Raw genomic sequence first — 23863 nt, 5'->3', positions numbered from 1 at the left:
CTATTTATAAAGACTGCATGCATAACATTATTTGTAATATCATATATCATTTATCCTTCCAAGTGCATTTAAAGTATACACTAGGGCTGCAGGTCAGATGGGGTCGTGCGAAGAGTGCCTTAGAAATCCGAGCGCTAAGCAATCGGCATTACACAGACAGCCAATCAGGGATCAGATTGAAAACATGACACCCAGTCCACACATCTGCAATGATATGTGTGTGCATCTATGACATAATTATCATTACAGTGGGATATATGTCGTGTGTGATTGCGACTCACTGAAAGACGTTGGGCCCGAACACCGTGGCCAAGTTGGTAGCGGTCATTCGGTTATGTTCATGTTCCTGCTCTACCCGGGACAGGAAGTGACATAGGTACTGCAGGAGACTGTAGTGAATCTGTGGCAGTTTGCACAGGAGCTCACCCACGTCTTTACAGAAGTCATCTTCACTGCATTCTGAACATCAGAGAAAAACAACAAAATTGAATAAAATCAAATCATGGCTTTGAGAAAACATGGCTAGTTTTACAAAATAACTGGGATACTCTGACTCGTGTCAGGATTGCTTTCTGTTCCCCTCTCATTTTACAATGTCTATCCATAAAATAATTATGAAGCAAAACAACAAAAACTGGAAGTGAGGACCAGGATTATTTTGGGTGAAGGGTAAATGGGGAAGTGAATAAAGCTGACTCAGAATTACAAATTAGGGGAAGGGTGACAGCTGTAGTGTGTATGTGTGAAGTGGCATGGTTTTCATCACATTCCCAAGTCCCTAGACATCCATCAGAGTTAAAATGTCAACAAGTTTGCATGTACCGTATATCGGGACCAAATCTAAACTACCTGGAAATGATTTCAACAGGAACATGAAGTCCAAGATTGAATTCAGCCGAGATTTATTACACGTGAAATGCATGGCAACATGTGCCTAATAACTGTGCAACCCTATCTGCACCCGCACATAACATTCTCGACATGAATGTGTTTTTTTGATCCTATTTTGTGACATTCAACAAGTGCCATCCGCGGAAAGTATAGTGCCTGGCACATGCCACAAATTAATGGAGATTGGAAAACTGACAGCAAGGGAGATGCAGCAATGCACCAAATCTAACACAAACGGCATATGTAATAACATTAGGATTTTTCTTTATCAAATCTTCAGACCGGACCATGCTGTTTTCTGAAACTGAAACAGCATCAATCCACAGCGGTTGACAAATTCAGACTGTTAATGCACCTATTGGCTATTAGCCAACAAAAAATGTTGTTTATCAAAGATTGTAATATTTTACACCATACACAAGCCAAAATCCCTCCTAGAGCTCTAAAGCTGGGGTGAAAAGACGCAGATAATCTTATTAGCAGTGAAAAGATGGGAGTACCATATATGCATGATATATGGTCTGTATAAATTACTATAGAAGACATGGTGACGTACATATGCGTGTGTGTTTGGCATCTGGTTTGGACTGTGACTCTCGCATGCTTCAAATTGACTCATGAGCTAAAGGTGGAACCAAAGTAACTTTAACCCAAATATTTGCTTAGTGGGTTAAATGGCACTAAACACCCCTGACTTACTAGGGATGGGCACGAGTACTCGATTGCTCGAGTACTCGAACGTGGCATCGATGATCGATCACGAAAACGATGATCATGTGGGTTTATTAATTTATTTATTGTGGATATGGCGGCATTTGGATGTCTGGTTAGCATTACGAGCGCATATGGTAGTAAAGACTGGGTCTGGAGATGCGTGTTTGACGTCGTGTCAAGCTACGCAGACCGACGTATGACATCAGTAACATTACCATGCGTGATTCAAAAACAAACAGATAATTCCGCGCGACCGCACCGCAGAAACCCGCCGATCCGCGCAGCCCGCGAGCCCGCGAAGCCGGTCACACCTCACATCACTGAGGCACTATGGTTTAAAAGGATGTCGTGATTTTCGGAAATACAGTCAGTCAGGTGCAAAATGTACAGCGCCGTCAAAAGTTCAATGGATTATCATCTCATATTTAAACATCAAATGTCAAGAGATACCAGAGAGCCATACTAGCATTACCATTACATCTTGACTGAGGTAAGAGGACGACACGACACAGCTAAACGCTAAAATGATAGCAAAACACTTAAAGCTGCATAATGTTATGAAGCTTGAGCTTTGACTGGACGTGTTTAAAAGTGCGCCGTTTATGATGCACATCCACAAAGGGAGTTAAACTTTCCTTTCTTTTTTTTTAGATAACTTGGTTGAAACCTTAGTTGAAGTCTTGCATTTTATGCAGATAGATGCACGTTGTACATTTATGTTGTATAAAGGCTTAATATTATGCAGAGTGCGTCAAATAGAAAGGGCTTCGGTTTGTGTTTATTAACCCTTTAGTTTCACTTCATCACGCAGCTTTTCTGTTAGAGGTTTCTGTTAAAAACATTTGATTAATTAGGAATCTAGTATGTGTTCATTGTTCTGTCAAAGTTTCTTCAAAATTAAGTTTTATTTGAGTGTTTTAATGAAAATATTCTCATTTTCACCATGACGTGTACGCCCCGCCCCTTTGATTGCCCCGCCCCCAGTTAATCGAGTACTCGTTCTTCAGACCTATGGATTAATCGAAATGAAAAAATGACATAAATGCACATCCCTATGACTTACTTTGGTATTATGATTTAAATGCATTGTATATTTAGACTATGATGATACATAGATACATGATAGCCTTACGGTTACAAGGTTGATACAATGAGCCCTTATTGTAAGTCACTGGATTTCCAGGCATCAAAACTCAAATATTTATTTTTACTTATTAATCCCCTCCAATAATTAAAGGTATCTTGTCCAAACAGGTTTTCCAAATGTGACCTTTGACCACAAAACCAGTCATAAGGGTCAACTTTTTAAAATTGAGATTCATACATCATCTGAAAGTAAATAAATAAGCTTTCTATTGATGAATGGTTTGTTAGGAATTTAGGGATGCTTAACGATTAATCGCGATTAATCGTTAGCAGAATAAAAGTTTTTGTTTACATCATATATGTGTGTGAACTGTGTGTAATAACTTTGTATAAATAAATGTACACACATGCATGTAAATGTTTTAGAAATGTTTACATGTGTATATACATTTGTATATTTATGTATACTTTATATTATATATAAATACTTAATATATAAAAAAAAAATTCTTAAAATTATACATGAATGTGTTCATATTTATATATATACATATTTATTATACACAGTTTATACACATATGTGATGTAAACAAAAACTTTTATTCTGCTAACGATTAATCGCGATTAATTGTTTAGCATCCCTAGTTAGGATAGGACAATATTTGTTTGAGATTCAACTATTAAAAAATCTAAGGGTGCAAAAAAATCTAAATATTAAGGAAATTCCATTTAAAGTTGCCCAAATGAAGTCCTTAGCAACACATAATACTAATGATAAATACATTTTTTAATATATTTACGGTAGGAAATTTCCAAAAAATCTTTACTTAATATTTTCCAATTATTTTTGACATAAAGAAAAATAGATCATTTTGACCCATACAATTGGCTATTGCTACAAATATACCAGTGCTACTTACGACTGGTTCAGGGTCACCAATGATCAGAGGTGGACACTACTTGTAAATTTTCCAAGCATCTGTGCTTTATCAGAGTGTTTGTCTTGGGAAAAAATGTACTTTACAAAAATGTTCACTACATTCTAAAGCATAAAATCATACTGTGTATTCCTTTTATATTGCATATTAAAATTGATTTAATACCTAATTCATAAAAATTGTGTACTTTTTCTTTTCTTGAGTAAAAGTACAAAAGTACTTTTTACTTAAGTAAAAGTAAAAAAATACTAGATGTTTAATGTACTTAAATATTAAATATAAACCAAAAAACTTGAAATTATGAAATGTAGTGGGTTAAAAATTATGATAATATGCTTTGGAATATATGTTTTCCAAAGAAAAACACTGATAAAATATGAATACTTGAAAATGTACTTTTATGTAGAAAATAACAAATACTTAAAGGAATATTCCATTTTCTTAAAAGAAAAATCCAGATAATTTACTCACCACCATGTCATCCAAAATAAGAAAATAAAAAATATGCACTTTTAAACCACAACTTCTCGTCTAGGTCCGGTCGTGATGCGCCAGCGTGACCCCACACAATACGTCAAGAGGTCATAGAGGACGAACGCGAAACTACGCCCCAGTGTTTACAAGCGTGTTGAAAGAGGACCGTTCCTACGTTGTTGTATGTCAACTGATACTAATTAATGTCTTTGTGTTATTGTTTACAATGGTCCGCAAATGTGCGTTTCATATATGTAACACGTGACCTCTCTACGTCACTACGCATTTACATTAGGTCGCGCTGGATCGGACCTAGACGAGAAGTTGTGGTTTAAAAGTGCATATTTTGTATTTTTCTTGTCAAAAATGACAATCGTTTTGCTAGATAAGACACTTATGCCTCGTGTGGGTTCGTTTAGAGTCCTTTGAAACTCCGTTGAAAAAAACTGTTAAGTGTTGAGTTAAGTATTAAGTGTTGGGCTCTATTAATGTCCATTAAAATGAGAAAAATCCTGCAATGTTTTCCTCAAAAAACATAATTTCTTCTCAACTGAACAAAGAAAGACATCAACATTTTGGATGACATGGTGATGAGTAAATTATCTGGATTTTTTTTAAGAAAATGGACTAATCCTTTAAGTAGTGTCCACCTCTGCGAATAATCCGACTGTCCATAGTAAGTGTATGACAACACAGATTCGATTTTTCATTTGAACTACTGGATACAATATCATGTGAAGTCTAAAGGTGGCTGACCTTGAGAAAGTTGAATGAGAGGATTGTGGATGGAGGGATGGATGAGACCTTCTGGTAGGTCCCTCAGGAACAGCTTGAGTAAACTGGCTACGGCAAAGGTATCCACTTCCCGATGCAGGTCAACTTCCTCCCCAGCATCGAACCTCTGCCGCAGGGTCTCTACTGTCCGAACGCTGCCGTTTACTCTGAATATACCCTCCTGACGAAGACCTGAGAGAGAAACAAAGCTCAGCGAGTCTGCCTTACAGTTTTAAGGCCTAACCACCAAACCACTTTTACAATGGATCTGATAAATGTGGTTTAGTACGCATGACTTGAACTTATTAAACCATACAGATCGTTTTAAGTCATGGTATTTATCTAGGTTCACAAGTTGAAATTAAAAGACACAACACCACAAAATGCTCCGTTGAAGGCCCAATGCAGAGACCAACTGGGCTGAAATGTGAAAGACTGGTAGCGCCATCAAGTGGAGATCTAGTATTACTTCATCTTGTGAGCTTTAGCTCTTCATAACACAGAAAGATACCATCCACTGACTAAACTATGTGAGACTCTGTCTGTGAAATCCAGGCTCATAATCTAATTCAATATTTGACATGACCATCCTCAGTCAATATTGGAGATATTAATGTTATATTTTTTTACCAAAAGTTCTTTACTTTATGAAGAATGATTTTATCTGATCACAAAAAATGACTGAGCTGGTTTTTACATACTGGTTTCACATATTCTCATGATCTTTCTTTCTTTATTCTTCACATCATTCCAGCATCTATGGCTATATTCATGACAAGAACTGATTAATCCATACACAAGTTGATCCCAATAGGCTTTATGCCCAGCTGCACTACTTCCTGAACTTCAGCCAGCTCCTTGTTTCCTGTCTGCCATTATTGGACAAACTGATTAATCCAGGTGTGTCTGATTATTGTTGTTGTGACTACTGAGGTCAGGCACACCTGGATTAATCAGTTTGTCCAATAATGGAAGACAGGAAACAAGGAGCTGGCTGAAGTTCAGGAAGTAGTGCAGCTGGGCATAAAGCCTTTTAGGTAATTTCTCCCTAGCATTGAGTCAAAAATGAACAAACACAACCCGCTGGGTTGTAATTTAACCTGTTTCTCAACCCAAAATGCTGGGTTGTTTAAACCCATTGTTAGGTCAAATAAAAATTTGTTTTGATGAACACAAAGAAAGATATTTAGAAAAATATTAACAGATCTGGGGCACCATTCACTTCCACAGTGTTGTTTTTCATACTATAAATGTCAACTGGGCTTCTGATCGGTTTGGTTACAAACAGTCCTCAAAATATCTTCCTTTCAGTGGCGGCTGGTGACATCTCGGGTGCGAATTCAAAATATGTTTGTTGCATCCTGTGAACCATGTGCATCATGTGTCTTGTCAAAATATGCGCCTGCTACACACGGGTCAAAAAGGTTTATGATAAGAGAGACACATAGGTTCACAAAATACTCGCAAGACAGTAGCTTAAAGAGCACCAATGGTCTGGAGCTACAAAAATGAACGGTATGTGAAAAAATGATGTGTTTTTTAACCATAAACCATGCGAACACATTGTATTATACCAAATACACAAAATAACGTTGAAATATATGAAATGTATGAAATAGGTGCTCTTTAACACTAAACTCTAATTAAACATGAAATAAATTGAGTATCTGGCAAACATGAGCGCCACTTTTATCATAAACCCTTACTGTGCGTTCACACCAGACGCAGACGAGGCGGCAAGCACGAGTGATTTACATGTTAAGTCAATGCAAAGACGCGAATAGGCATCCTGAAGCACGGTAAGCGTGAAGCACAGTGTCGCGTTAACCAATCAGGAGCTTGCTCTAGCAGTGACATGATTACAGGAATCGAGCGGAGTCACAGAAGCCCCTACCACGATGTGAATTTCACGCGCGTGAAGCGAGTAAACTCAAAATGTTCAAGCATCCATCTATGCGCGAATATCGCGTTTTTGCCGCATCTGGTGTGAATGCACAGTTAGGATGTGTGTGCAGCAGGCACTTATTTTGACAATACACATGGTTTACATGATGCGCCAAACACATATTTTGGCATGACGAGCCACACACATGATGGGCTAAATACATGTTGTGACAAGCTTCTCATCGTGCGCCCTCGAAATAGATGTCACCGGTCACCACTGCTTCCTCTGTGTTCACCAGAACAAAAAAGTTATACAGTTTTGTAACAACATGAGGCTGAGTAAATGATGGCAGAAGTTTCATTTTTGGGTGATGGGTGAACTATACCTTTATATCAACCCAACGACTGAGTTTGTTTCTTTTTGACTTAACGCTGGGTTAAAAGAAACCAAGGTATGGATTACTGGAAAAACGTTGTAAAAAAAGTTCATTTTCTCGCACAGACTGATCAAGTCGCTTCATAAAAAGCTAATTTACATTTTTTTCAATACAAAAACAATACAGAAGGCTCAAATAACAACAATTATAAAGGAGGACAAAACATTGAGTTCTGCTATTTGTTACTATGTACTCTTCCCCACCCCTAAAAACAATCATAAATGCAAATAAATCATACAGGAACATGGTCCATTGGCCTATAACAATTATATCAGATCCTGTCGGACTGTAAACAGCAGGCCAGGGCATGACAATCTTATCAGCTGCTCACACGGAAACACTCAGGTTACTTTACTTTTAATTCTTTATTGCTATCCTCCTATCAGATTACCTCACACCATTCGTGCCAGATCTAACACTTAGAAATCCTAAACCCCGAGATAATCCTAAACCACCAATCCAAAGCATCATGCCTTCACTCACCATGTTTCTCAAGGTACTCCACCATGCTACGGACAACCACGGGTACACCTTCCTTGACAAGCCCCAGATCCTTCAACTCCAGCAGAGAAACGCCGAAGATCTTCTTGCCCCCCGTGGATGTAGCTGCCAGAGAGGGTTTGAGGATGGGAAACTGGACCATCCTCTTTACATCCTCCTTAATCTGAACCGCTGACTTGTGGTGCTTCGAAAAACAGAAGAGAAAAGAGCAATCAACCACATCCACTGTTTTGACGGGCTGCATCGTGAATACCCACTATTATAACCCTCGATGTCAACCATGAAGACTTTTTTCCCACTGCTCGCTGTGTGAAACTGACAGCTACAGGAAACAGGAGGGAGAAAGTCTGGTGTATGTGTGTCTACGTCAGGGAGGGTTGCCATGCACCTGTAACCAGGTGAGAGGAAACACACACACACACTTAAGAAACACACTTAAGCTAGCAGCTGATAGTATAAAGCTCAGCTGTGATTACACAACCCGGTTTGTTATTGGTCTACAGTACATGATGAATTTCTTAATGTTATGAATTCAGGAAGTAATAATGGTAGTGAGTACACATATTTACCCTTTGTATGAAAAGCCTTCCCGTAAGTAAACATTACGATTGTGATGATAACGCTACAGAGTGCATGATTTAGAAAAAACCGTTGGACATGCAAATAACACAACACGTAGAGCTGCGCAGACCGACCGACGTGTGACATCAAAGTACCGCGACAAGCGCGTGAACACACCTCACATATAATACCCAATATAAAATTTTAATTAAGCGTATGCAGGAAAACGAATAAAACCCAAAAATTACCGCAGACAGCTCAACTAACACTGAAACTGAGCAAACTCACTAAAGGCTTTTAACGAACGTGCAGGTTTCACGCGCAGTTTAGTCGGAGGCCACACCCACCTGTCAGATCACTACGATTTCTTGACTCGGTTTTAAAGAAAAGTGTCGTTATTGTGTCTTTGCTTTTGTTTGCCAGGTTAATTTCAAAATAATCAGTTTGGGATAATTTGCGTCAGCGCGATTTCCGTTGTCACGCTGCGTTTCAGGCAACTCGGATTTAAGCTATTTTCCCACCTCAAAACCGGAAATAAGGTCTGGATTAGTAACATTAAAAGTATTTAGTAAAATTAAAACATTAATGTTACTAATTATTTACCGACATCAAAACATTTAATATATTTACCATTAAAAGAGAGCTGTTCCAAATATGATTTTTTTTTATGGGTTATATCATAATATATATAATTATAATATCATTCTTTTTTATAGACCATTTCAAAAGATGTAAACAACACTGGTTCCGTTTTTTAACACTAGATAAACGTTGGGATAAAATAAACCAACAGAACAAACCTGAATTAACTGAAGTTAAACAAACATCTTAAAGATAATGATATATGTGAAATAAAAAAAAACTGTCACAAACTGTAACAGGAAGTGTTTCTGGACCAGTGTTGTTTACATCATTTGAAATGGTCTATTGATTGAATAACGACATTAAATACAAAAATCACATTTTGCTCAATGCCACATGAACAAGATGTTTTATTCACATATGTTACCAGTGAAGAAAGAAGAGAAAGAAAAAAAATACAAAAAGTACTTTTAAAATATTACATGTTTTCAGAGCTTTTTTGTTTTTTTACTTTTCCAAAGAGGGGAACTGTATTATTTGAAATCACCCTAGTGAAAAATCCAGCTAAGACCAGCATAAGCTGGTTTTAGCTGGTCTCCCAGCTTGGTTTTAGCTGGTATTGCTGGTGTGGCTGTGTTTTGGTCACTTTTTAAACTGGACTCAGCTGGTCAGGCTGGAAAACCAGCTTTGTCAGGCTGGGAGGACCAGCTTAAACCAACCACTGCCACCTTTAACCAGCTAAAACTACCAGCTTATGCTGGTCTTAGCTGGATTTTCAGTAGGGCATTCATGAATAACATAATTCATTAATGCATGGTAGCGACCGACAATAAATGTCACCGTAAATCAAATCTACATGGATTTGATTGGCAGAAGTTATGCACCAGTATTGATGTAGTCATTTGGGTTAAAAAATAACGTTGAAAGCACTTTAAGAAAGCCCATTTTGATGCTGCAACTTAGGTGAAATGCATATAATGGCGTGAGTGTTTGACACTTTGTTGGCACTGACTTCATCAAAGTCTTTCGTGTTTCACGGAAAACTCTTTGTAACATCAAAGCGCAGTTCATTTCTTTGTACTGTGTCACAAACACAGAGATGCAAAGTTTCTCTAAATGAGGCAAGAGCACAAGAGTGAATTGTATTCAGAGATTGTTAGCGGCCCATCACTAAAATAAAAAGGGTTCGCTTGCTTTCGACTTCTAATTGGCTGCTTTATATACCAAATATACTTTTAGCAAAGCTACGTTGGACCAATAAGCATATCTTATAAATATACACACTTATAATCAGCTCGTACCCGGTATTAGTAATCAAACAATGTGTGGCACTGTAGGTTACAACACAAACCCTTGAGATGTAGATTATGTTAAAAATCTAAATGTATAAAATCAAAATGTGGTAATATGCTTTTGAACCCCACTGTACAAATCACAGCCATAATTCATTTACCCAGATTAAAGGATTTATATAATAAACACCTGAATTAAGTTGAATCCTATAACTATGCTAACTAAGGTTTCGTGTAGTGTGTAAATTTTGGGTTAAGAACATAAGCCTGTCTGAGCTACTCAACTCATGACAGAAGCAGATGTCCAAGAAATCCCCTCTCAACCCACACAATAAGAGTTCACGAGTAAAGATCACACACATGTACATTAACATATACAATTTATTTTGGTAATTCACAAACTAGTAATAAAAAATATAGTAAGGGTACAATGTTACTTAATTATTAGAAATGCACTGATACCAAATTTCTCTGCCGATTTTTTAAGGAGTGATACCAATTACTGATACTGATCATTTGGGTGTTTTACCTTTTATACTTGTTTTTAAGTTAATGATAATTAATGACACAAATTTTTAAGAAATGCAAATTAAAAACATGAGGGAAAAAGGAAGTCAGAATGGCTCTTTAAGTCCTCCCCCTTATAATGTAGTTGAATTACAGGAAAACTTCAAATATTTTCATTTTAAACCAAAAATCAGCATTTTATTCTGCTAAATTTCTCAAGCTCCATGAGGGTTTGATGACAAGCGAGTCTTGGCACGTTTGTTCATGTCTCACACATACACACACACACCTTCTATGGGTGGTCTTGAAAACAAATGGTTGTACTGTTACTGTAGTAGGAAGACATACTAGCAACAGCTGCAGAATCCCTAATATATAGTAGAAAGCTCACTAACTAAGCTTTTTTTAAGTTTATCTCTACCAACTAATATTACTGAACCATTAAATTCCTTTATAAGTTTTTTCATTCCATGTGCTGCAAGTTTTTTCAGACACTATGAAGTTGTTGGGTGGCAGGGAGGGAGATGTTGTCACTTCCAAGCTTACCCAACACTGGAGACATTGTGAGCTTGCGGATAGGAATGACATCTTTTAATCTTGTGTCTTTTAACCCCAAGATGACACCCAGCTCTCTAAGATGCAACAAAAGATGCAGTGGCTCCATAATATATGAATGTAAACACTCTCATTTTGACTGTCTTTAATCCCTGGCTGACTCCGGGTTCCTCTCCCTTATAAGGAATCACTTTTTACTTACACAGATGGTTATAGCTCCAGCCCCCATTCTCCTTCCAGGAAGAGGCTGAAAGTAAAGAATGATGAATTCCTTAAAGTTCTCTCTTCCTTTCTTCCAGTCTCCTTAACATCCCGAGATGAAGTCTACGATGGTCTTCACGCCCTGTGTTCATTAGTCCATCTTTGGTCCACGTGAACGGATGCTTTATCCGAAAACTTTAGACTCGGTCTCCCTCTCTTTCTCAGTGGAGTTTAGTGACTCCTCACCAGATGAAATCTGAGCCCCGCACTCCGATTGGCTGGTCTTGTGAGTCACGTGACCAGCTGGCTCAAACCTTTGAAAGTCTCTCCACATGGGGCAAATGAGGGGAGGGGGCATCAATTACCATTTTGTAACTTTTCAGTGCTGGGGGGACTTTGTTTCCTTTAATAAATCAAATGAAACTACAGTACACTAAATAGAAACGTTTCAAGGTTTTTACATATAAATAAATACACTGCAAGTCGAAAGCATGGACATACTTGTATTTTATTATTGGTTTTTTCCAGATTTTTAAAAAGTTTTGAGTTATGCATTAACAAAAAAATGTTTCGACAGTTTAAGGAATGAAAAACTATTCACCAAATGTCATTACAAATTTGCTTTACAACTCTGTACAAAATGTTTTTAAATCTGTCCTCTTCTTTCACTCTTGGTGAGATGATAACCATTTGTCCTTTCTTATGTCGCTTCATAAGTGCATTAAACACTTAAAAAGGTTCTTTATGGAACCCTACAGCCCAAAATGGTCTCTTTTTTGGCATCATATAGCACCTTTACTCTTAAGAGTTTCCCCCGTCTTTCCATTCAGAATTTTGTGGTTCAACTAGTCGGCGTGTTCTCATAGATGTACCGCTTGATATTGTCCTCTATCCAGTGATTGAAGGCCGAGACACGAGTGAACACCGAGGGCTTCTTATCCATGATGCACCCCACAGGCACGAAACTCACCACGCCGTGCACTTCCCAATCACTGCCTGTCTGCTTGCACACAAACGGCCCACCTGAGTCACCCTGATGGAAGGTAATGACAGGGGAAGGCAAATTACAGTTTGAATATTTTCTCGCATTTCTAGTTAAGCATTAACACAGCTGAAGGGCAATTCAAATTAGATTGGCATGAGATCATACGCTAGGTTGATTATTTATCATGTGCTCATTGTGAACGCGTTACCCCCTGTAAAAACCCAGGACAGTGGGCATGAATTTCCATGACTGGTTGGTGCTAGTTTCGTCAAAGTCCCTTTATAGGGAAGTCGCGCCAGGCAGCCACGTTTCAACGCAGACTCCCAGTTCATGCAAGACTAAAGTCGAATCTACTTCAAGGCACACACTTTTTTTTGAAAATAGGCTCATTTTCCAGCTCCCCTAAACATTTGATTTTTACCGTTTTGGAATCCATTCAGCTGATCCCGGGTCTGGCGGTAACACTTTTAGCATAGCTTAGACCATTAGCATCGGGCTAAAAATAACCAAAGAGTTTCGATAAGTTTCCTATTTAAAACTTGACTCTTCTGTAGTTACATCGTGTACTTAGACTGACAGAAAATTTAAAGTTGCGATTTTCTAAGCAGATATGGCTAGGAACTATACTCTCATTCTGGCGTAATAATCAAGGACTTTGCTGCCGTAACATGGCTGCAGCAGGTGTAGTGATATTACGTAGTGCCCGAAAATAGTCTCCTGCCATTAAAAGTTACTAAGGGGACTATTTTCATCTGCTGTGTAATATCATTTGCGAAAAGACGGATTTATTTCCAAAATCATGTGCTAAAATCACAATTAAACAACAAATTTCTGATCAACAATTAAACCTGACAGCAACTGTACCATTACGTAACTTAAGCTCAAATTGCACCAAAGAATTTATTTGTTTCAGCTACTGCGCACAGGTTGTCCAGCGCCTCACGTGACATAATTGGTTCTTTTAACTGGAAGGCGGGACTTCCACCATAATGAGCATTGCATTTCGTCCCATTCATACTGTAGCATTAGCACTGCCATATCTTGTTATATCCAATATCTTTGGTTTTGTTAATAGACCAGCACAAACTGCAGACTATTTAATGAATCTGGATGATCTTGATTGTTTAGCTAGATAAGAAGCACAGTGGGTATTTTCAGTCAGGTCTAACTTTATACCTTGCAAGCAGACTTGAGTTCATCAGGTGATTCATAACCAGCGCAGATCATGGAGGGTTGGACGCTCTGCCCCCAGTACTCGGGTTTGCTGCACGTCTCATACGGCACAATGGGAAGGGAGGCTTGATTTAGCTTCTGTGCCACCACGGGAAATAAACTTCCTGGTGGTCAAACATACAAGATTAAAGGGTACATGTCAGGAAATCTGACTTTTTCCATGTTTAAGTGCTAGAATTGGGTCTCCAGTGGTTCTATCAACAAGGAACAACCCAGTAACTTAGTGTTAGTAAACCATTCTCTGTAAGCATGTGAAAAAATAGGTCATTGAAATTTGGCTCCCCTTGTGATGTCAGAAGGGGATCTTATATACAATTAAGTTTCAATTTCAAGAAACCACCATTATGGCGATCAATGTTTGCATTTCATCAGCTCATTTGTCAAAGGACACACCCAAAAACTGCAAATTTTTCCTTACACCTACATAGTGGCAATTTTAACATGCTTTAATAAATTATTTGTGGGATATTTTGAGCTAAGGGGCTCAATATTGTTGCATCTTAATCGCCCTCGCAATAGACTTTCCATATGAGGTAATGACAACAACGGATAAACCCAATGGATAAACAGGTCTTCGTTTTTCCTGACCTTTCTCATCACCCCAGCCTGTTACATAACAAATATGCCCAGCGGGCATGATGGACTCAGGATTGGGCATGCAAACAGGGCTGATCTGGGGTGTCATGGTCACAGGTTTTGCCAGTCGCACCAGGGCGATGTCATTTGTGACATCATTGTTCGGCGGGTAGATGAAGTCCTCGTGAGAAATTATTGCATCGACAGATACGCATACTTCAGTGGGACCGTCCAAACCAGAGTTCATGTGATGTTTGCCAAGGCACATCTGCCAAACATTAGGAGACGAATATCTAAAAAAGAAAATGGGTAAAATAATGACATGGTTCCAAAAACAAAGTTTTGACTGACTTTTAGAGAACAATAGATCAAACCAAGATGTACTTATTTTAATAAGATTGTAATAGGCAAAGAAGTTTGTAAGATTTTTAATAATAAACAAAAGTTTACATATCGACAGTTAACTCTTTCCCCGCCATTGAAGAGTTATCTCGTTAATTAAGAGAAAACATTTGCATAAAAAAAGGTGTTCCTGATGAGTTTTTATGTTAATCTGTAATACAGCGATTACCCCATTTATAAAAAACTGAAGCAAAAAAATTATTTACTAATTTTAAACTCTGTGTATGTTTTGATAATCGTTCTGAATCTGATCTCTAACAAAATTCCTGCACAAAAATGCAATTATTTCAGCTTTTAGCCAAGAAAAATACCCATATTTAAGAGTTTATAAGCAGAGAAAAAAAAGTTTTTTTACCATTTTGTTTGTTTGTTTGAAAGCAGAGGGTCTGTTCTTTCATTTGATATATATGTTTATATATTTTTAAAAGAAAATTTTCCTAGAATGCATTTTGTGAAACTTTTGTGAAAATCACAAAAAAGCTGGCAGGCAACTTTTCAAAAAAATTAATAAAAATAAATAAAAACTGTCAGGGAATGAGTTATTCCTAACATTAATGTGAACTTCATCTCGCGAACTCGCTTCGGCTGTTAAGCTAATTATTTTGTTTTAAATATGGATATTTTTCTTCCAGAATTGCATCGATAGGCCTTTATTAACCCCCTGGAGCCATGTGGATTACTTCTGTAAAGGATGGATGGACTATTTTGGGCTTCATATCAGAAACACCATTGACTACCATTATAAAGCTTGGAACTAGCGATGTAACGATTAATTGCGTTCCTCATTAAAAATGCCTGTCTGAAACCGAATCTGAATCGTAAGGCTGCGATTATGTGTTTCATGCACAGCTTGTGCGTATACTACGGCATTTGGTCAGTAGGAAGTCCTTATCAATCGGAGTCAGAGTCGTTTATAACGTGCTTTAAAAAAGCAACACTCGTTAAACAAAATCATTTAAAATAATCTATATTATCATGAAAATACATGAAACAATTTGAAAAACAGCGATATAAATATTCCTGTAGACATTTACTGGAATAGCGTTTGTGATGCTACTTCTTCTGTGGCACAAAGGGTGTTTCTGCACGAGAGCGCCCCCTGGCTTTTGCATGTGCTGGGATTTCACCGTAATTCATTGAGAAAACGCGCATTTGCACGGTTAATCGTTACACCCCTACTTGGAGCAGCCAGGACATTTTCTAATATAACTCCGATTGTGTTTGTCCGAAAAAAGATAATCATATACATCGAGGATGGCTTCAGGTTAAGTAAATTATTAGGTAATTTTTTTTTTCATTTTTGGGTGAACTATCCCTTTAAAACAATTTACAATTGCAAATATGGCTCTAAAAGTGTAGTTAGTTTTGAAGAAAGGTCTAGTATCATATATTTGCAGATGCACCTAGGTTAAGATATTACTAATGTGATGAAATGTATACATTTTCAGTGTGGCTAAAGTATCCAAATATTAAAATACACCAGCAGTCAGAAGAGGACACGAGAAGCTGCATTTGTCTTACTGTATAAAGCACTGAGCGGCAGTGAGCACCCATTGCTCATGGATGAGTGAGCCTCCACAAACATGCTGGAATGGTATGAAAACATATGGACGGACCTAAAGGTAAATTACAAACATGACATTCTGATTGGTTGACGCATTACAGTATCAGGGATGTTAAAGAAAAAGTTTACACAGACAGATATGAAAATGAATTTCTTATCGTACTGGTTCTTGTGTGTCGCGTGTCGAATGACAACTAGTCACGAGACACAAGAGAACCAATGAGATTTGATGTGAGATTTTGACTGCCATATTCCCACTTACCGCTCGTCTCTACTGTATGTGTTTTTATTAATATGCTATGTATCGATCACTAAATAATCGCAAAATATAAAAGAAATTTCTCACAAATGTATAGTTTTTATGGCAGTCAAAATATTAATCGTGATTAATCGCATACAAAATACAGTATATATTTAGTTTGATTTTGATAAAAATAAAAAATAAATACATAAATAATATTTTTCTTAAATTCATACTTGTATATGTATATTTATATATACATAATATTAACACACAGTACACACGCGCATATATTATGCAAACACAATTATGGTTGTCAAAAGATTAATCGCGATTAATCGCATACAAAATAAAAGTTTGTGTTTGCATAATATATGTGTGTGTGTGTACTGTGTGTTAATATTATGTATATATAAATATACATATACAAGGATGAATTTAAGAAAAATATTATTTATGTATTTATTATTTTTATCAAAATCGAACTAAATATATACTGTATTTTGTATGCGATTAATCGCGAATAATCTTTTGACAGCCCTAATTGTTTTAGTTCAGAAGACGTTTATCAAATTGTATTACTTTATTGATGGATATATGTGCTTTTTGGAGCTTCGGCATGTTGTTTATTTAACTGACTGTATACAATGGCTATAATCCATCATCAGTTATTTTACATCTGAATGATCAATGTTTGTGTATAATGATCATATTTACCTGCATGGACACTTGCCATGGCCACGAGTGAGGTCTGGCATCAATACCATTCACCACCCTACTAACAGAGGCGTTGGGGGCAATAGCTGGAGTCCCACAAACTTTAGGCCAAGCTATGAAAAAGAGTTAAACAACAACCACGATTACCCATAATTCCTCATCAACATTATACTGCGTGTCTTGAATATCAAGTACTCACTGATAATTATGTCATTCCATGGATTGGGTGGTATGGTTGGAATAACATCGGGATCGGTGGTCCAGTACCCCCGGAAACCTTTTTCTTGCCCAGCGGCGTTACTAAGAAAGCGTATGGTGACTCTTTCTCCATGAATACTTAGAGATGGTGGGACAATGCCGCAGAATTTGCCTAAACAAAAAAGGTCATCCACAAGGCCAAGGTATAATAATAAAATTATGAATGAATTTCCAAATGTGTGACCCTGCCTGTGAAATCCAGGCTAAAGTCTTAATTATGAGATTGGGACCATCAAAGTTTGATTTCACTTATTGATTTCTTTGACATGAATTTACTCAATCAATATTAAAGATGTCAAGGTTATATACATAGCATGTTATTTACATTATTTAGGATGATTTAATCCCAGCTCCGGGCCAGATCTGCACCAGAGCGGCTGACTTTGGTGCGGATCCGGCTCAGAGTCGTCTGCTTTCTATGTAGAAAACAGTTAATCACTAAAAATGATATTATCACAAACAAGGTCACATTTGTGTGAACTATTTCTGTAAGAAATAGTTTATGATGCAATAAGCAGACGGTACGAGAAAATGCGTAAATATTTCAGTCTTTACTAATCAAATGATTTTGTTTATTAATATGTCTTAATATATATATATATATATATATATATATATATATATATATATATATATATATATATATATTCTTACCTTCTGATAACCCAGAGGAATTAAAGATCTCCAGATAATCCACACACTGTCCCAGCAGGCTAACCGACTGCAGTTCAAAGTGAGTAAACTCAATATAGATGGTCTTGGCAGAAGGAATGTTGATAGTCCAGGTGCACACAGCTTGGTTTGGATATTCTTTGGGCCAATTGGGGGACTGTAACTCCCCCTGCTGACTGGTGAAGTATCCACCGCAACCAATAATGGCTGGAGAAGTAAAAGATGGAATGACAAAAAAGTGACATGGCGCTTAATAAAATATTGTCGTTTATAACACAACCTATTATATACGGTAGAAAAGAAATGCTTTTATGCCTTTAAGATCGTACAATATTCAACACAGAAGATCGTTAGTGTCATTTTAATATCGAGCTATGTCAATAACTGATGACTGAATTCATGTAGATTTATATATTTCTGAAAAAAGCATGACATTGGGTTTTAGGAGCTTGCCACCAGGGCGTTGCTATGTAGTTGTCCCATTCACATTTAAAGGTTCCAAGGCCCATGCCTCAGGCCATCCAGAAATACATGTTTTTTTGGCAGAATCCATTAAGAGTCTGATAAAAGTGCAAATTAACAAGAATTCATGCCAGTTCATGCATCTGAACTCCTAATATGTCTTTTAAAGCAAAACAGTGTTTGTAAGCAGAGTTGGGGGTAACGCATTACAAGTAATGCGCATTACGTAATAATATTACTTTTCTGAAGTAACGAGTAAAGTAACGCATTACTTTATAAATGTACACATTAATATTTGAGTTACTTTTTTAAAAAGTAATGCGAGTTACTTTTCAGTTTAATTAATTCAATTTAAAAATAAGATAATGTACTGAATTAAACTGAACATATTAACGTAGAATTAAGTTTGAGTCGGAAACAGAGATGACAGACAAAAGCTTGACATTTTTGCGATCATAAAAAACACCTGCAAGGCCTGAACGAGATCAAACCTCTGCCAAGTAAAAAAAAGTAACGCAATAGTACCTTAAAAGTAACGTAAGCATAACTTTCCATGAAAGTAACTAACGCCATTCGTTTTTTAGGGAATAACTTAATATTACAATGCATTACTTTTAAAAGTAACTTTTCCAACACTGTTTGTAAGAGAAAACGATTCATATTTTGAGCTTATTTAAAGATTAATAAGTCGCAATTAAATGTAAACTTAAGTTGTGTATGATATAAAATGGTGGCATGTCGGCTCCACGTCGGAACGCAAGTCATTGGCATTGGTTCTCTCTTGCATCACCACCACACATATGACGACCAGTCACGAGACTCACGAGAACCGATGATCATCTTACTTACCGTCGTAAGATAAATAAACTGAAAATACAAATAATTTTCTCTCAAATGTATTGTTTGGCTTCAAAAGACCTACAAGAGTTGTATGGAGTAGTAAATTATGGACAAATTTTCATTTTTGGGTAAGTTATACTTTAAAGCTGCAATCGTGCAATCGCTACTTTTTGCCTCTCTATCGCCATCTCTGTTTGAAGCATAACATTACAGGTTACTTTTCCTGTATATATTTATTAGAATAAAATCATACCTGCCAGCTCAAATTATAAATCATTATTATAAGCTTACCTTCGTGACTCATTATTTATGTACTTGTCTTGCTCAATAACTAATTTTTGTTAATTTTAATCAAAGATAGTTACAGATTGCAGCTTTAACTTTAAATAAGTACGCAGTGTATACTACATCATATGGGACTCAACTGAAGTGTGATGTCTGAAGTTTTTACTCACTTTCGATGTCAGAAGAATTAACTGCTTTCCATTGGGCACTGAACCCCAAGTCCACAACTTTGTTGTTGGAGGAGAAACTGACAGACAGTGTGTCGCCAGCCGTGACCAGATCTCTCGGTGGAGTTGTGCTACAGTGGGTACCTGAGAGAAACAGACAAGATACGACACTAGCTCATATATCATAAATATTCCCCGACTGTCACACCAGAGAACACACGTAGTAGTAAATTTCTACCTAATGTGCCGATGTTGTCACTGAGCGTGAGTTTGTCGTTCAGGCACAGCGTGGTGTCCTCCAGGGAGAAGTTGCTAAAGTGAAGGTGGACGTTGTTCCCTGCAGGCACACGAATGTTCCACTGGCACGAAGCTCCATTACTGTAACTGTCTGGATAGTTCATAGATGACAGAGTACCCTCAACGCCAATCAGATCTTTTAGTCCTCCACACCCAGAACCTTGAGGAAAAATGGTGAAAGCTTTTAAAAGCACCAACATTTGGTTATTACCCCAAAATCTTTGATTGAGATCATCTAATCCAACATACTGATGTGATTATAGATATCTTTGCGAATTATGTTTTCGATCCAGTCCAGGTAGGCGGAAGAACGTGTGAACACGCTGGGCTTTTTGTCCATGATACAGCCAATAGGGCCAAAGCTGGTGATGCCATGCACCTCCCATGGGGACGAGGGGCTGTCCTGACAAACCAGGGGTCCACCTGAGTCACCCTATCAGAACATTAAACTCAAACCATTAGCATCGTACAATATGATACAGAAGCAAATGCACTGCAAAATAGTTACCTGGCACACAGACTTGAGCTCATCAGGTAAAGTGTAACCACAGCAGATCATGGAGGGCTTCACCTGAAACCACCAGTAGTCCATGCGCTTACACGTGTCATAAGGTACAACAGGCAGGGCTACCTGATTCAATGCCTCTGCTACTTTAGGAGCCGTGGAGTTACCTGTTGACCAAAGAGAGACATCATCAGTTATTGGTGATTGTTTTAAAGTGATGTTTTTCTGGGCTTTTTGGCTTTTATTTATACAGTATAGTGGAGCGTAGACAGGAAAGTGTTGGGTGGAAATAGGGGAGCAGGATCGCCAAATGACCTCAAAGACGGGAATCGAACTCGGGTCGCCATGAGCACACTGGTGCACTAACCACGGGACTATCGGCGTCAACATTGGTGTTTGTTTTTAATAGTTTGTCTTAAAGGTGCTGTAAGCGAATTGACGCGTTTTAGACCATAAAACAATTTTTGTTACATACAGCAAACATCTCCTCACTATCTGCTTGCTGCCTGTCCGCTGATCAAACTGTAAAAAACGCGACCTCTGTAGACAGCCCAGACTTCACAAACGGCAATAACAACACAGTGGCCAAACCTACAAACAGAAACCATAACAAAGTGTTCCAGCCAATAAACGACAAGAAGGATTTGGGAGTGGGGGTTGGGCACGTTCATGAAAGCACGTAAGGGAGGGGGAGGAGTTAGCTACGCTCCGTCTGTTTGAAAACAATTCAAACGTCAACAAAAACTAACGTCTGGCAGATTCGCTTAGAACGCCTTTAAAGGACCAGTTAAAAAAATGACCATATATTAAAACCATGAAGCCCTACTCTCTCGCTAATTTTAAAATATTGCAGTCTTTGCTGGTAGGTGCCCCCACTAGCACAAACGCGAAAGTCTGTCTATGATTTTGCAATGTTTTTTCGGCTTATGTGGTGTATTTCAATCATTTAAATGTGCGATGCATGGAGCACCTGTTGAAAACGAAATATTTTTATTCAATACCGATGTAAAAATTACTAGGATTCCCGATTTAGTTTGGTTATGAATGATAAACAAAATAGGAATTCAATGTGATGCCCAGCCGATGCCTGACCAATGACCACCGACGGAACCCGTTTAATCTCCTTATCCATTTACATACCATTTACATAACATATAAATATAAAATATTCAAATATCTCACAAGGGTTTTTTTTCCTCCTAGGACTTTTTTCTCCTAGGGTTTTTTTTAACCCTGGGGAGTCAGCCGACAATGACTTAAATTAGCACCCTCTTCTATACGTTATATTAGTAATACGCTCGCTTGTAAAGTTTATTCATAGCCGCTGTATTTTGCTACTAATGTTGTCTGTCGATTTTTCTGTGTTACCCCCTGCTTCTATTAATGTAAAGTTGCTTTGAAACAATTACCAATTGTGAAAAGCGCTATATAAATAAAATTTAATTGAATTGAATTAACTTTTGTAATGGCCAACCTGTCTGAACACTTATTAGTTGTATAAATGGATACAACATGAAATAGTTATTCGTAAAGTGTTTTTGTTACATATTGTATAGTTTTGTTCGTTTTTTTACACTACTTCCATGTTATTTTCCAATTTGAACTTGTTACATGTCATAATAACGAATGGCCGACTTAGAAAAAAATAAGTTGCCCAGGTGCACATAAAAGCAGCAACAATCCACAACACTAATAACAGAAACTTCTTTTTTGGGTGCACTGTTCCTTTAAATTGGTTGTGTTGCATCTAGCTGCATTATTAAAATGATCCAGCAGAGGGCAGAATCCTCTTGAATATATACATTGGACAGGACACACATAGAAAATGGGATTTCAGGGCTGCCTACTGTATGTACAAAATTCCTTGTACTTCAAATCAAGACTGGACTTAGATCATCTGCAAAACAATGCTATATGTATACATCTATATGTTTGTGTGTGCATACCCTTATATAAGCAAAACAATCACTACTCATCACCTTATTACTATCATGTGAATTAATAACCTGTTTCATCGCCCCAGCCAGTGGCGTAGCATGCTTTGCCTCCAGGCAGGACCTCCTCCACAGAAGGCAAACAGGCAAAATTAACAAAGTCAGTGGCCAAAGCCTCCCCATCCAGTCGCACCAGAGCGACGTCGAACTCCACCGTGGGCACATTTGGGTATCGGAAGCCCTCGTGTCGATAGATGCCGAGCACGTTAAAACACTGCTCATTCGGCTCGGAGAAGGTCAGGTTGTGTTTCCCCAAACACATCTTCCAGCGGTGCAGTTCATCCGCATATCTGATTGAAGTTGAAACACACACATGCAAAGACAAGTAAGAATTAAAAAAGTTACAGGTTCACGAAAGTACATATTTAAAAGCTGAAAATACAAATAGTCATGTTTATGCATTGTAAGTGTAAAGTTGGTTTTACCTGATGAAGCAATGAGCCGCTGTCATAACCCAGTTCTTATGGATGAGAGTTCCTCCGCATGTATGAAAGAATGTAGGTGAAGGCTGAGATTCAGGCCAAACCTTCAAAATAACTTTTGATTAAAAACTGCATGATTCTTCCAGAAGAAAATGTGGGTGGGGCTTGGCGGTAAAAATACACAACAATGATTCGCTCTTGTGTGTGTTGCATTGCGGCCAATACTTTTTTGGTTTGTGTGGTTTGTAGTGCCTTGCTAGCAGGCTGCTAATGCCTTCTCATGGCAATTCGTATGTATTTTACGAAGTGGCTAATTCGTATTAAATCATACAACCACATTAATAAATTTTTGTTAAGGTTAGGGGCGGGTTTTGGGGTTGGTCTTTCGTTATTGGTTTGTTTATGTTTATGACATGATTGGTTTACGTCAAAGATTCAAATCAACGATCAAAGTCAAACTGATGAGACTTTAGTCTGCATTTCACAGATAGAGTCACAAAAGTAATTTCAAACTATTAGGTGGCGTGCACACCAAAGCTTTTACGGCGGCAGCTGGCGTATGTTTGCAATAAAAGCGCGGTGCTTTTCAAAAATAGCCAGCAGCTGCCGTTTCTTCCCCGCTGAGCACTGGGAAGTTTGAAAAACTAAAAAAATAATAAACTTTGAGTGAAAAGCTAAGCTCGTCATTGTCAGTTTCACTCTGCCATCCAATCACAGTGGAGGAGGGGCGGGATAAACATCACAAAAATCAAACGCTGCATCGTTCAATGACCGATTAGGTATGTTGTTTCAAATGTAGGCACGCGGTATGCACGCTCATAATGGAAGCGACGATGTCGTGACGCG

The 23863-nt window shown here is 37.8% G+C and overlaps 2 protein-coding genes across 9 annotated transcripts in view; both read right to left on the bottom strand.

Moving 5' to 3' along the window:
• The window catches only part of fam13a (family with sequence similarity 13 member A), a 57847-nt gene extending 46235 nt beyond the window's left edge, over positions 1-11612 (bottom strand). For 6 of the 8 annotated variants that reach the window (XM_065295334.2, XM_065295338.2, XM_065295337.2 and 3 more), the window contains exons 1-3: positions 7682-7943; positions 4860-5069; positions 282-459 (exon numbers count right to left, since the gene is read on the bottom strand). In XM_065295334.2, coding sequence (XP_065151406.2) covers positions 282-459; positions 4860-5069; positions 7682-7943 — 650 coding nt within the window. Of the gene's footprint in view, positions 1-281; positions 460-4859; positions 5070-7681; positions 7944-11398 lie in introns of those variants that run through there. The other 2 variants (XM_065295335.2, XM_065295341.2) reach the window with 2 other exon arrangements.
• Positions 11613-11925: 313 nt separating this feature from the next.
• LOC135786139 (ovochymase-2) overlaps positions 11926-23863 on the bottom strand; it is a 28465-nt gene continuing 16527 nt past the window's right edge. Inside the window, exons 13-25 of the mRNA XM_073814601.1 lie at positions 23021-23121; positions 22608-22885; positions 20605-20768; positions 20346-20529; positions 20038-20256; positions 19803-19943; positions 18028-18252; positions 17315-17485; positions 17116-17228; positions 16115-16209; positions 14204-14484; positions 13559-13719; positions 11926-12430 (exon numbers count right to left, since the gene is read on the bottom strand). Coding sequence (XP_073670702.1) covers positions 12239-12430; positions 13559-13719; positions 14204-14484; positions 16115-16209; positions 17116-17228; positions 17315-17485; positions 18028-18252; positions 19803-19943; positions 20038-20256; positions 20346-20529; positions 20605-20768; positions 22608-22885; positions 23021-23121 — 2325 coding nt within the window. The 3' untranslated portion in view covers positions 11926-12238. The remainder of the gene's footprint in view (positions 12431-13558; positions 13720-14203; positions 14485-16114; positions 16210-17115; positions 17229-17314; positions 17486-18027; positions 18253-19802; positions 19944-20037; positions 20257-20345; positions 20530-20604; positions 20769-22607; positions 22886-23020; positions 23122-23863) is intronic.

Source organism: Paramisgurnus dabryanus, chromosome 4 (assembly GCF_030506205.2).
Source record: "Paramisgurnus dabryanus chromosome 4, PD_genome_1.1, whole genome shotgun sequence".
Classification (NCBI taxonomy): Eukaryota; Metazoa; Chordata; class Actinopteri; order Cypriniformes; family Cobitidae; genus Paramisgurnus; species Paramisgurnus dabryanus.
This window is presented reverse-complemented; position numbering and strand designations above follow the sequence as displayed.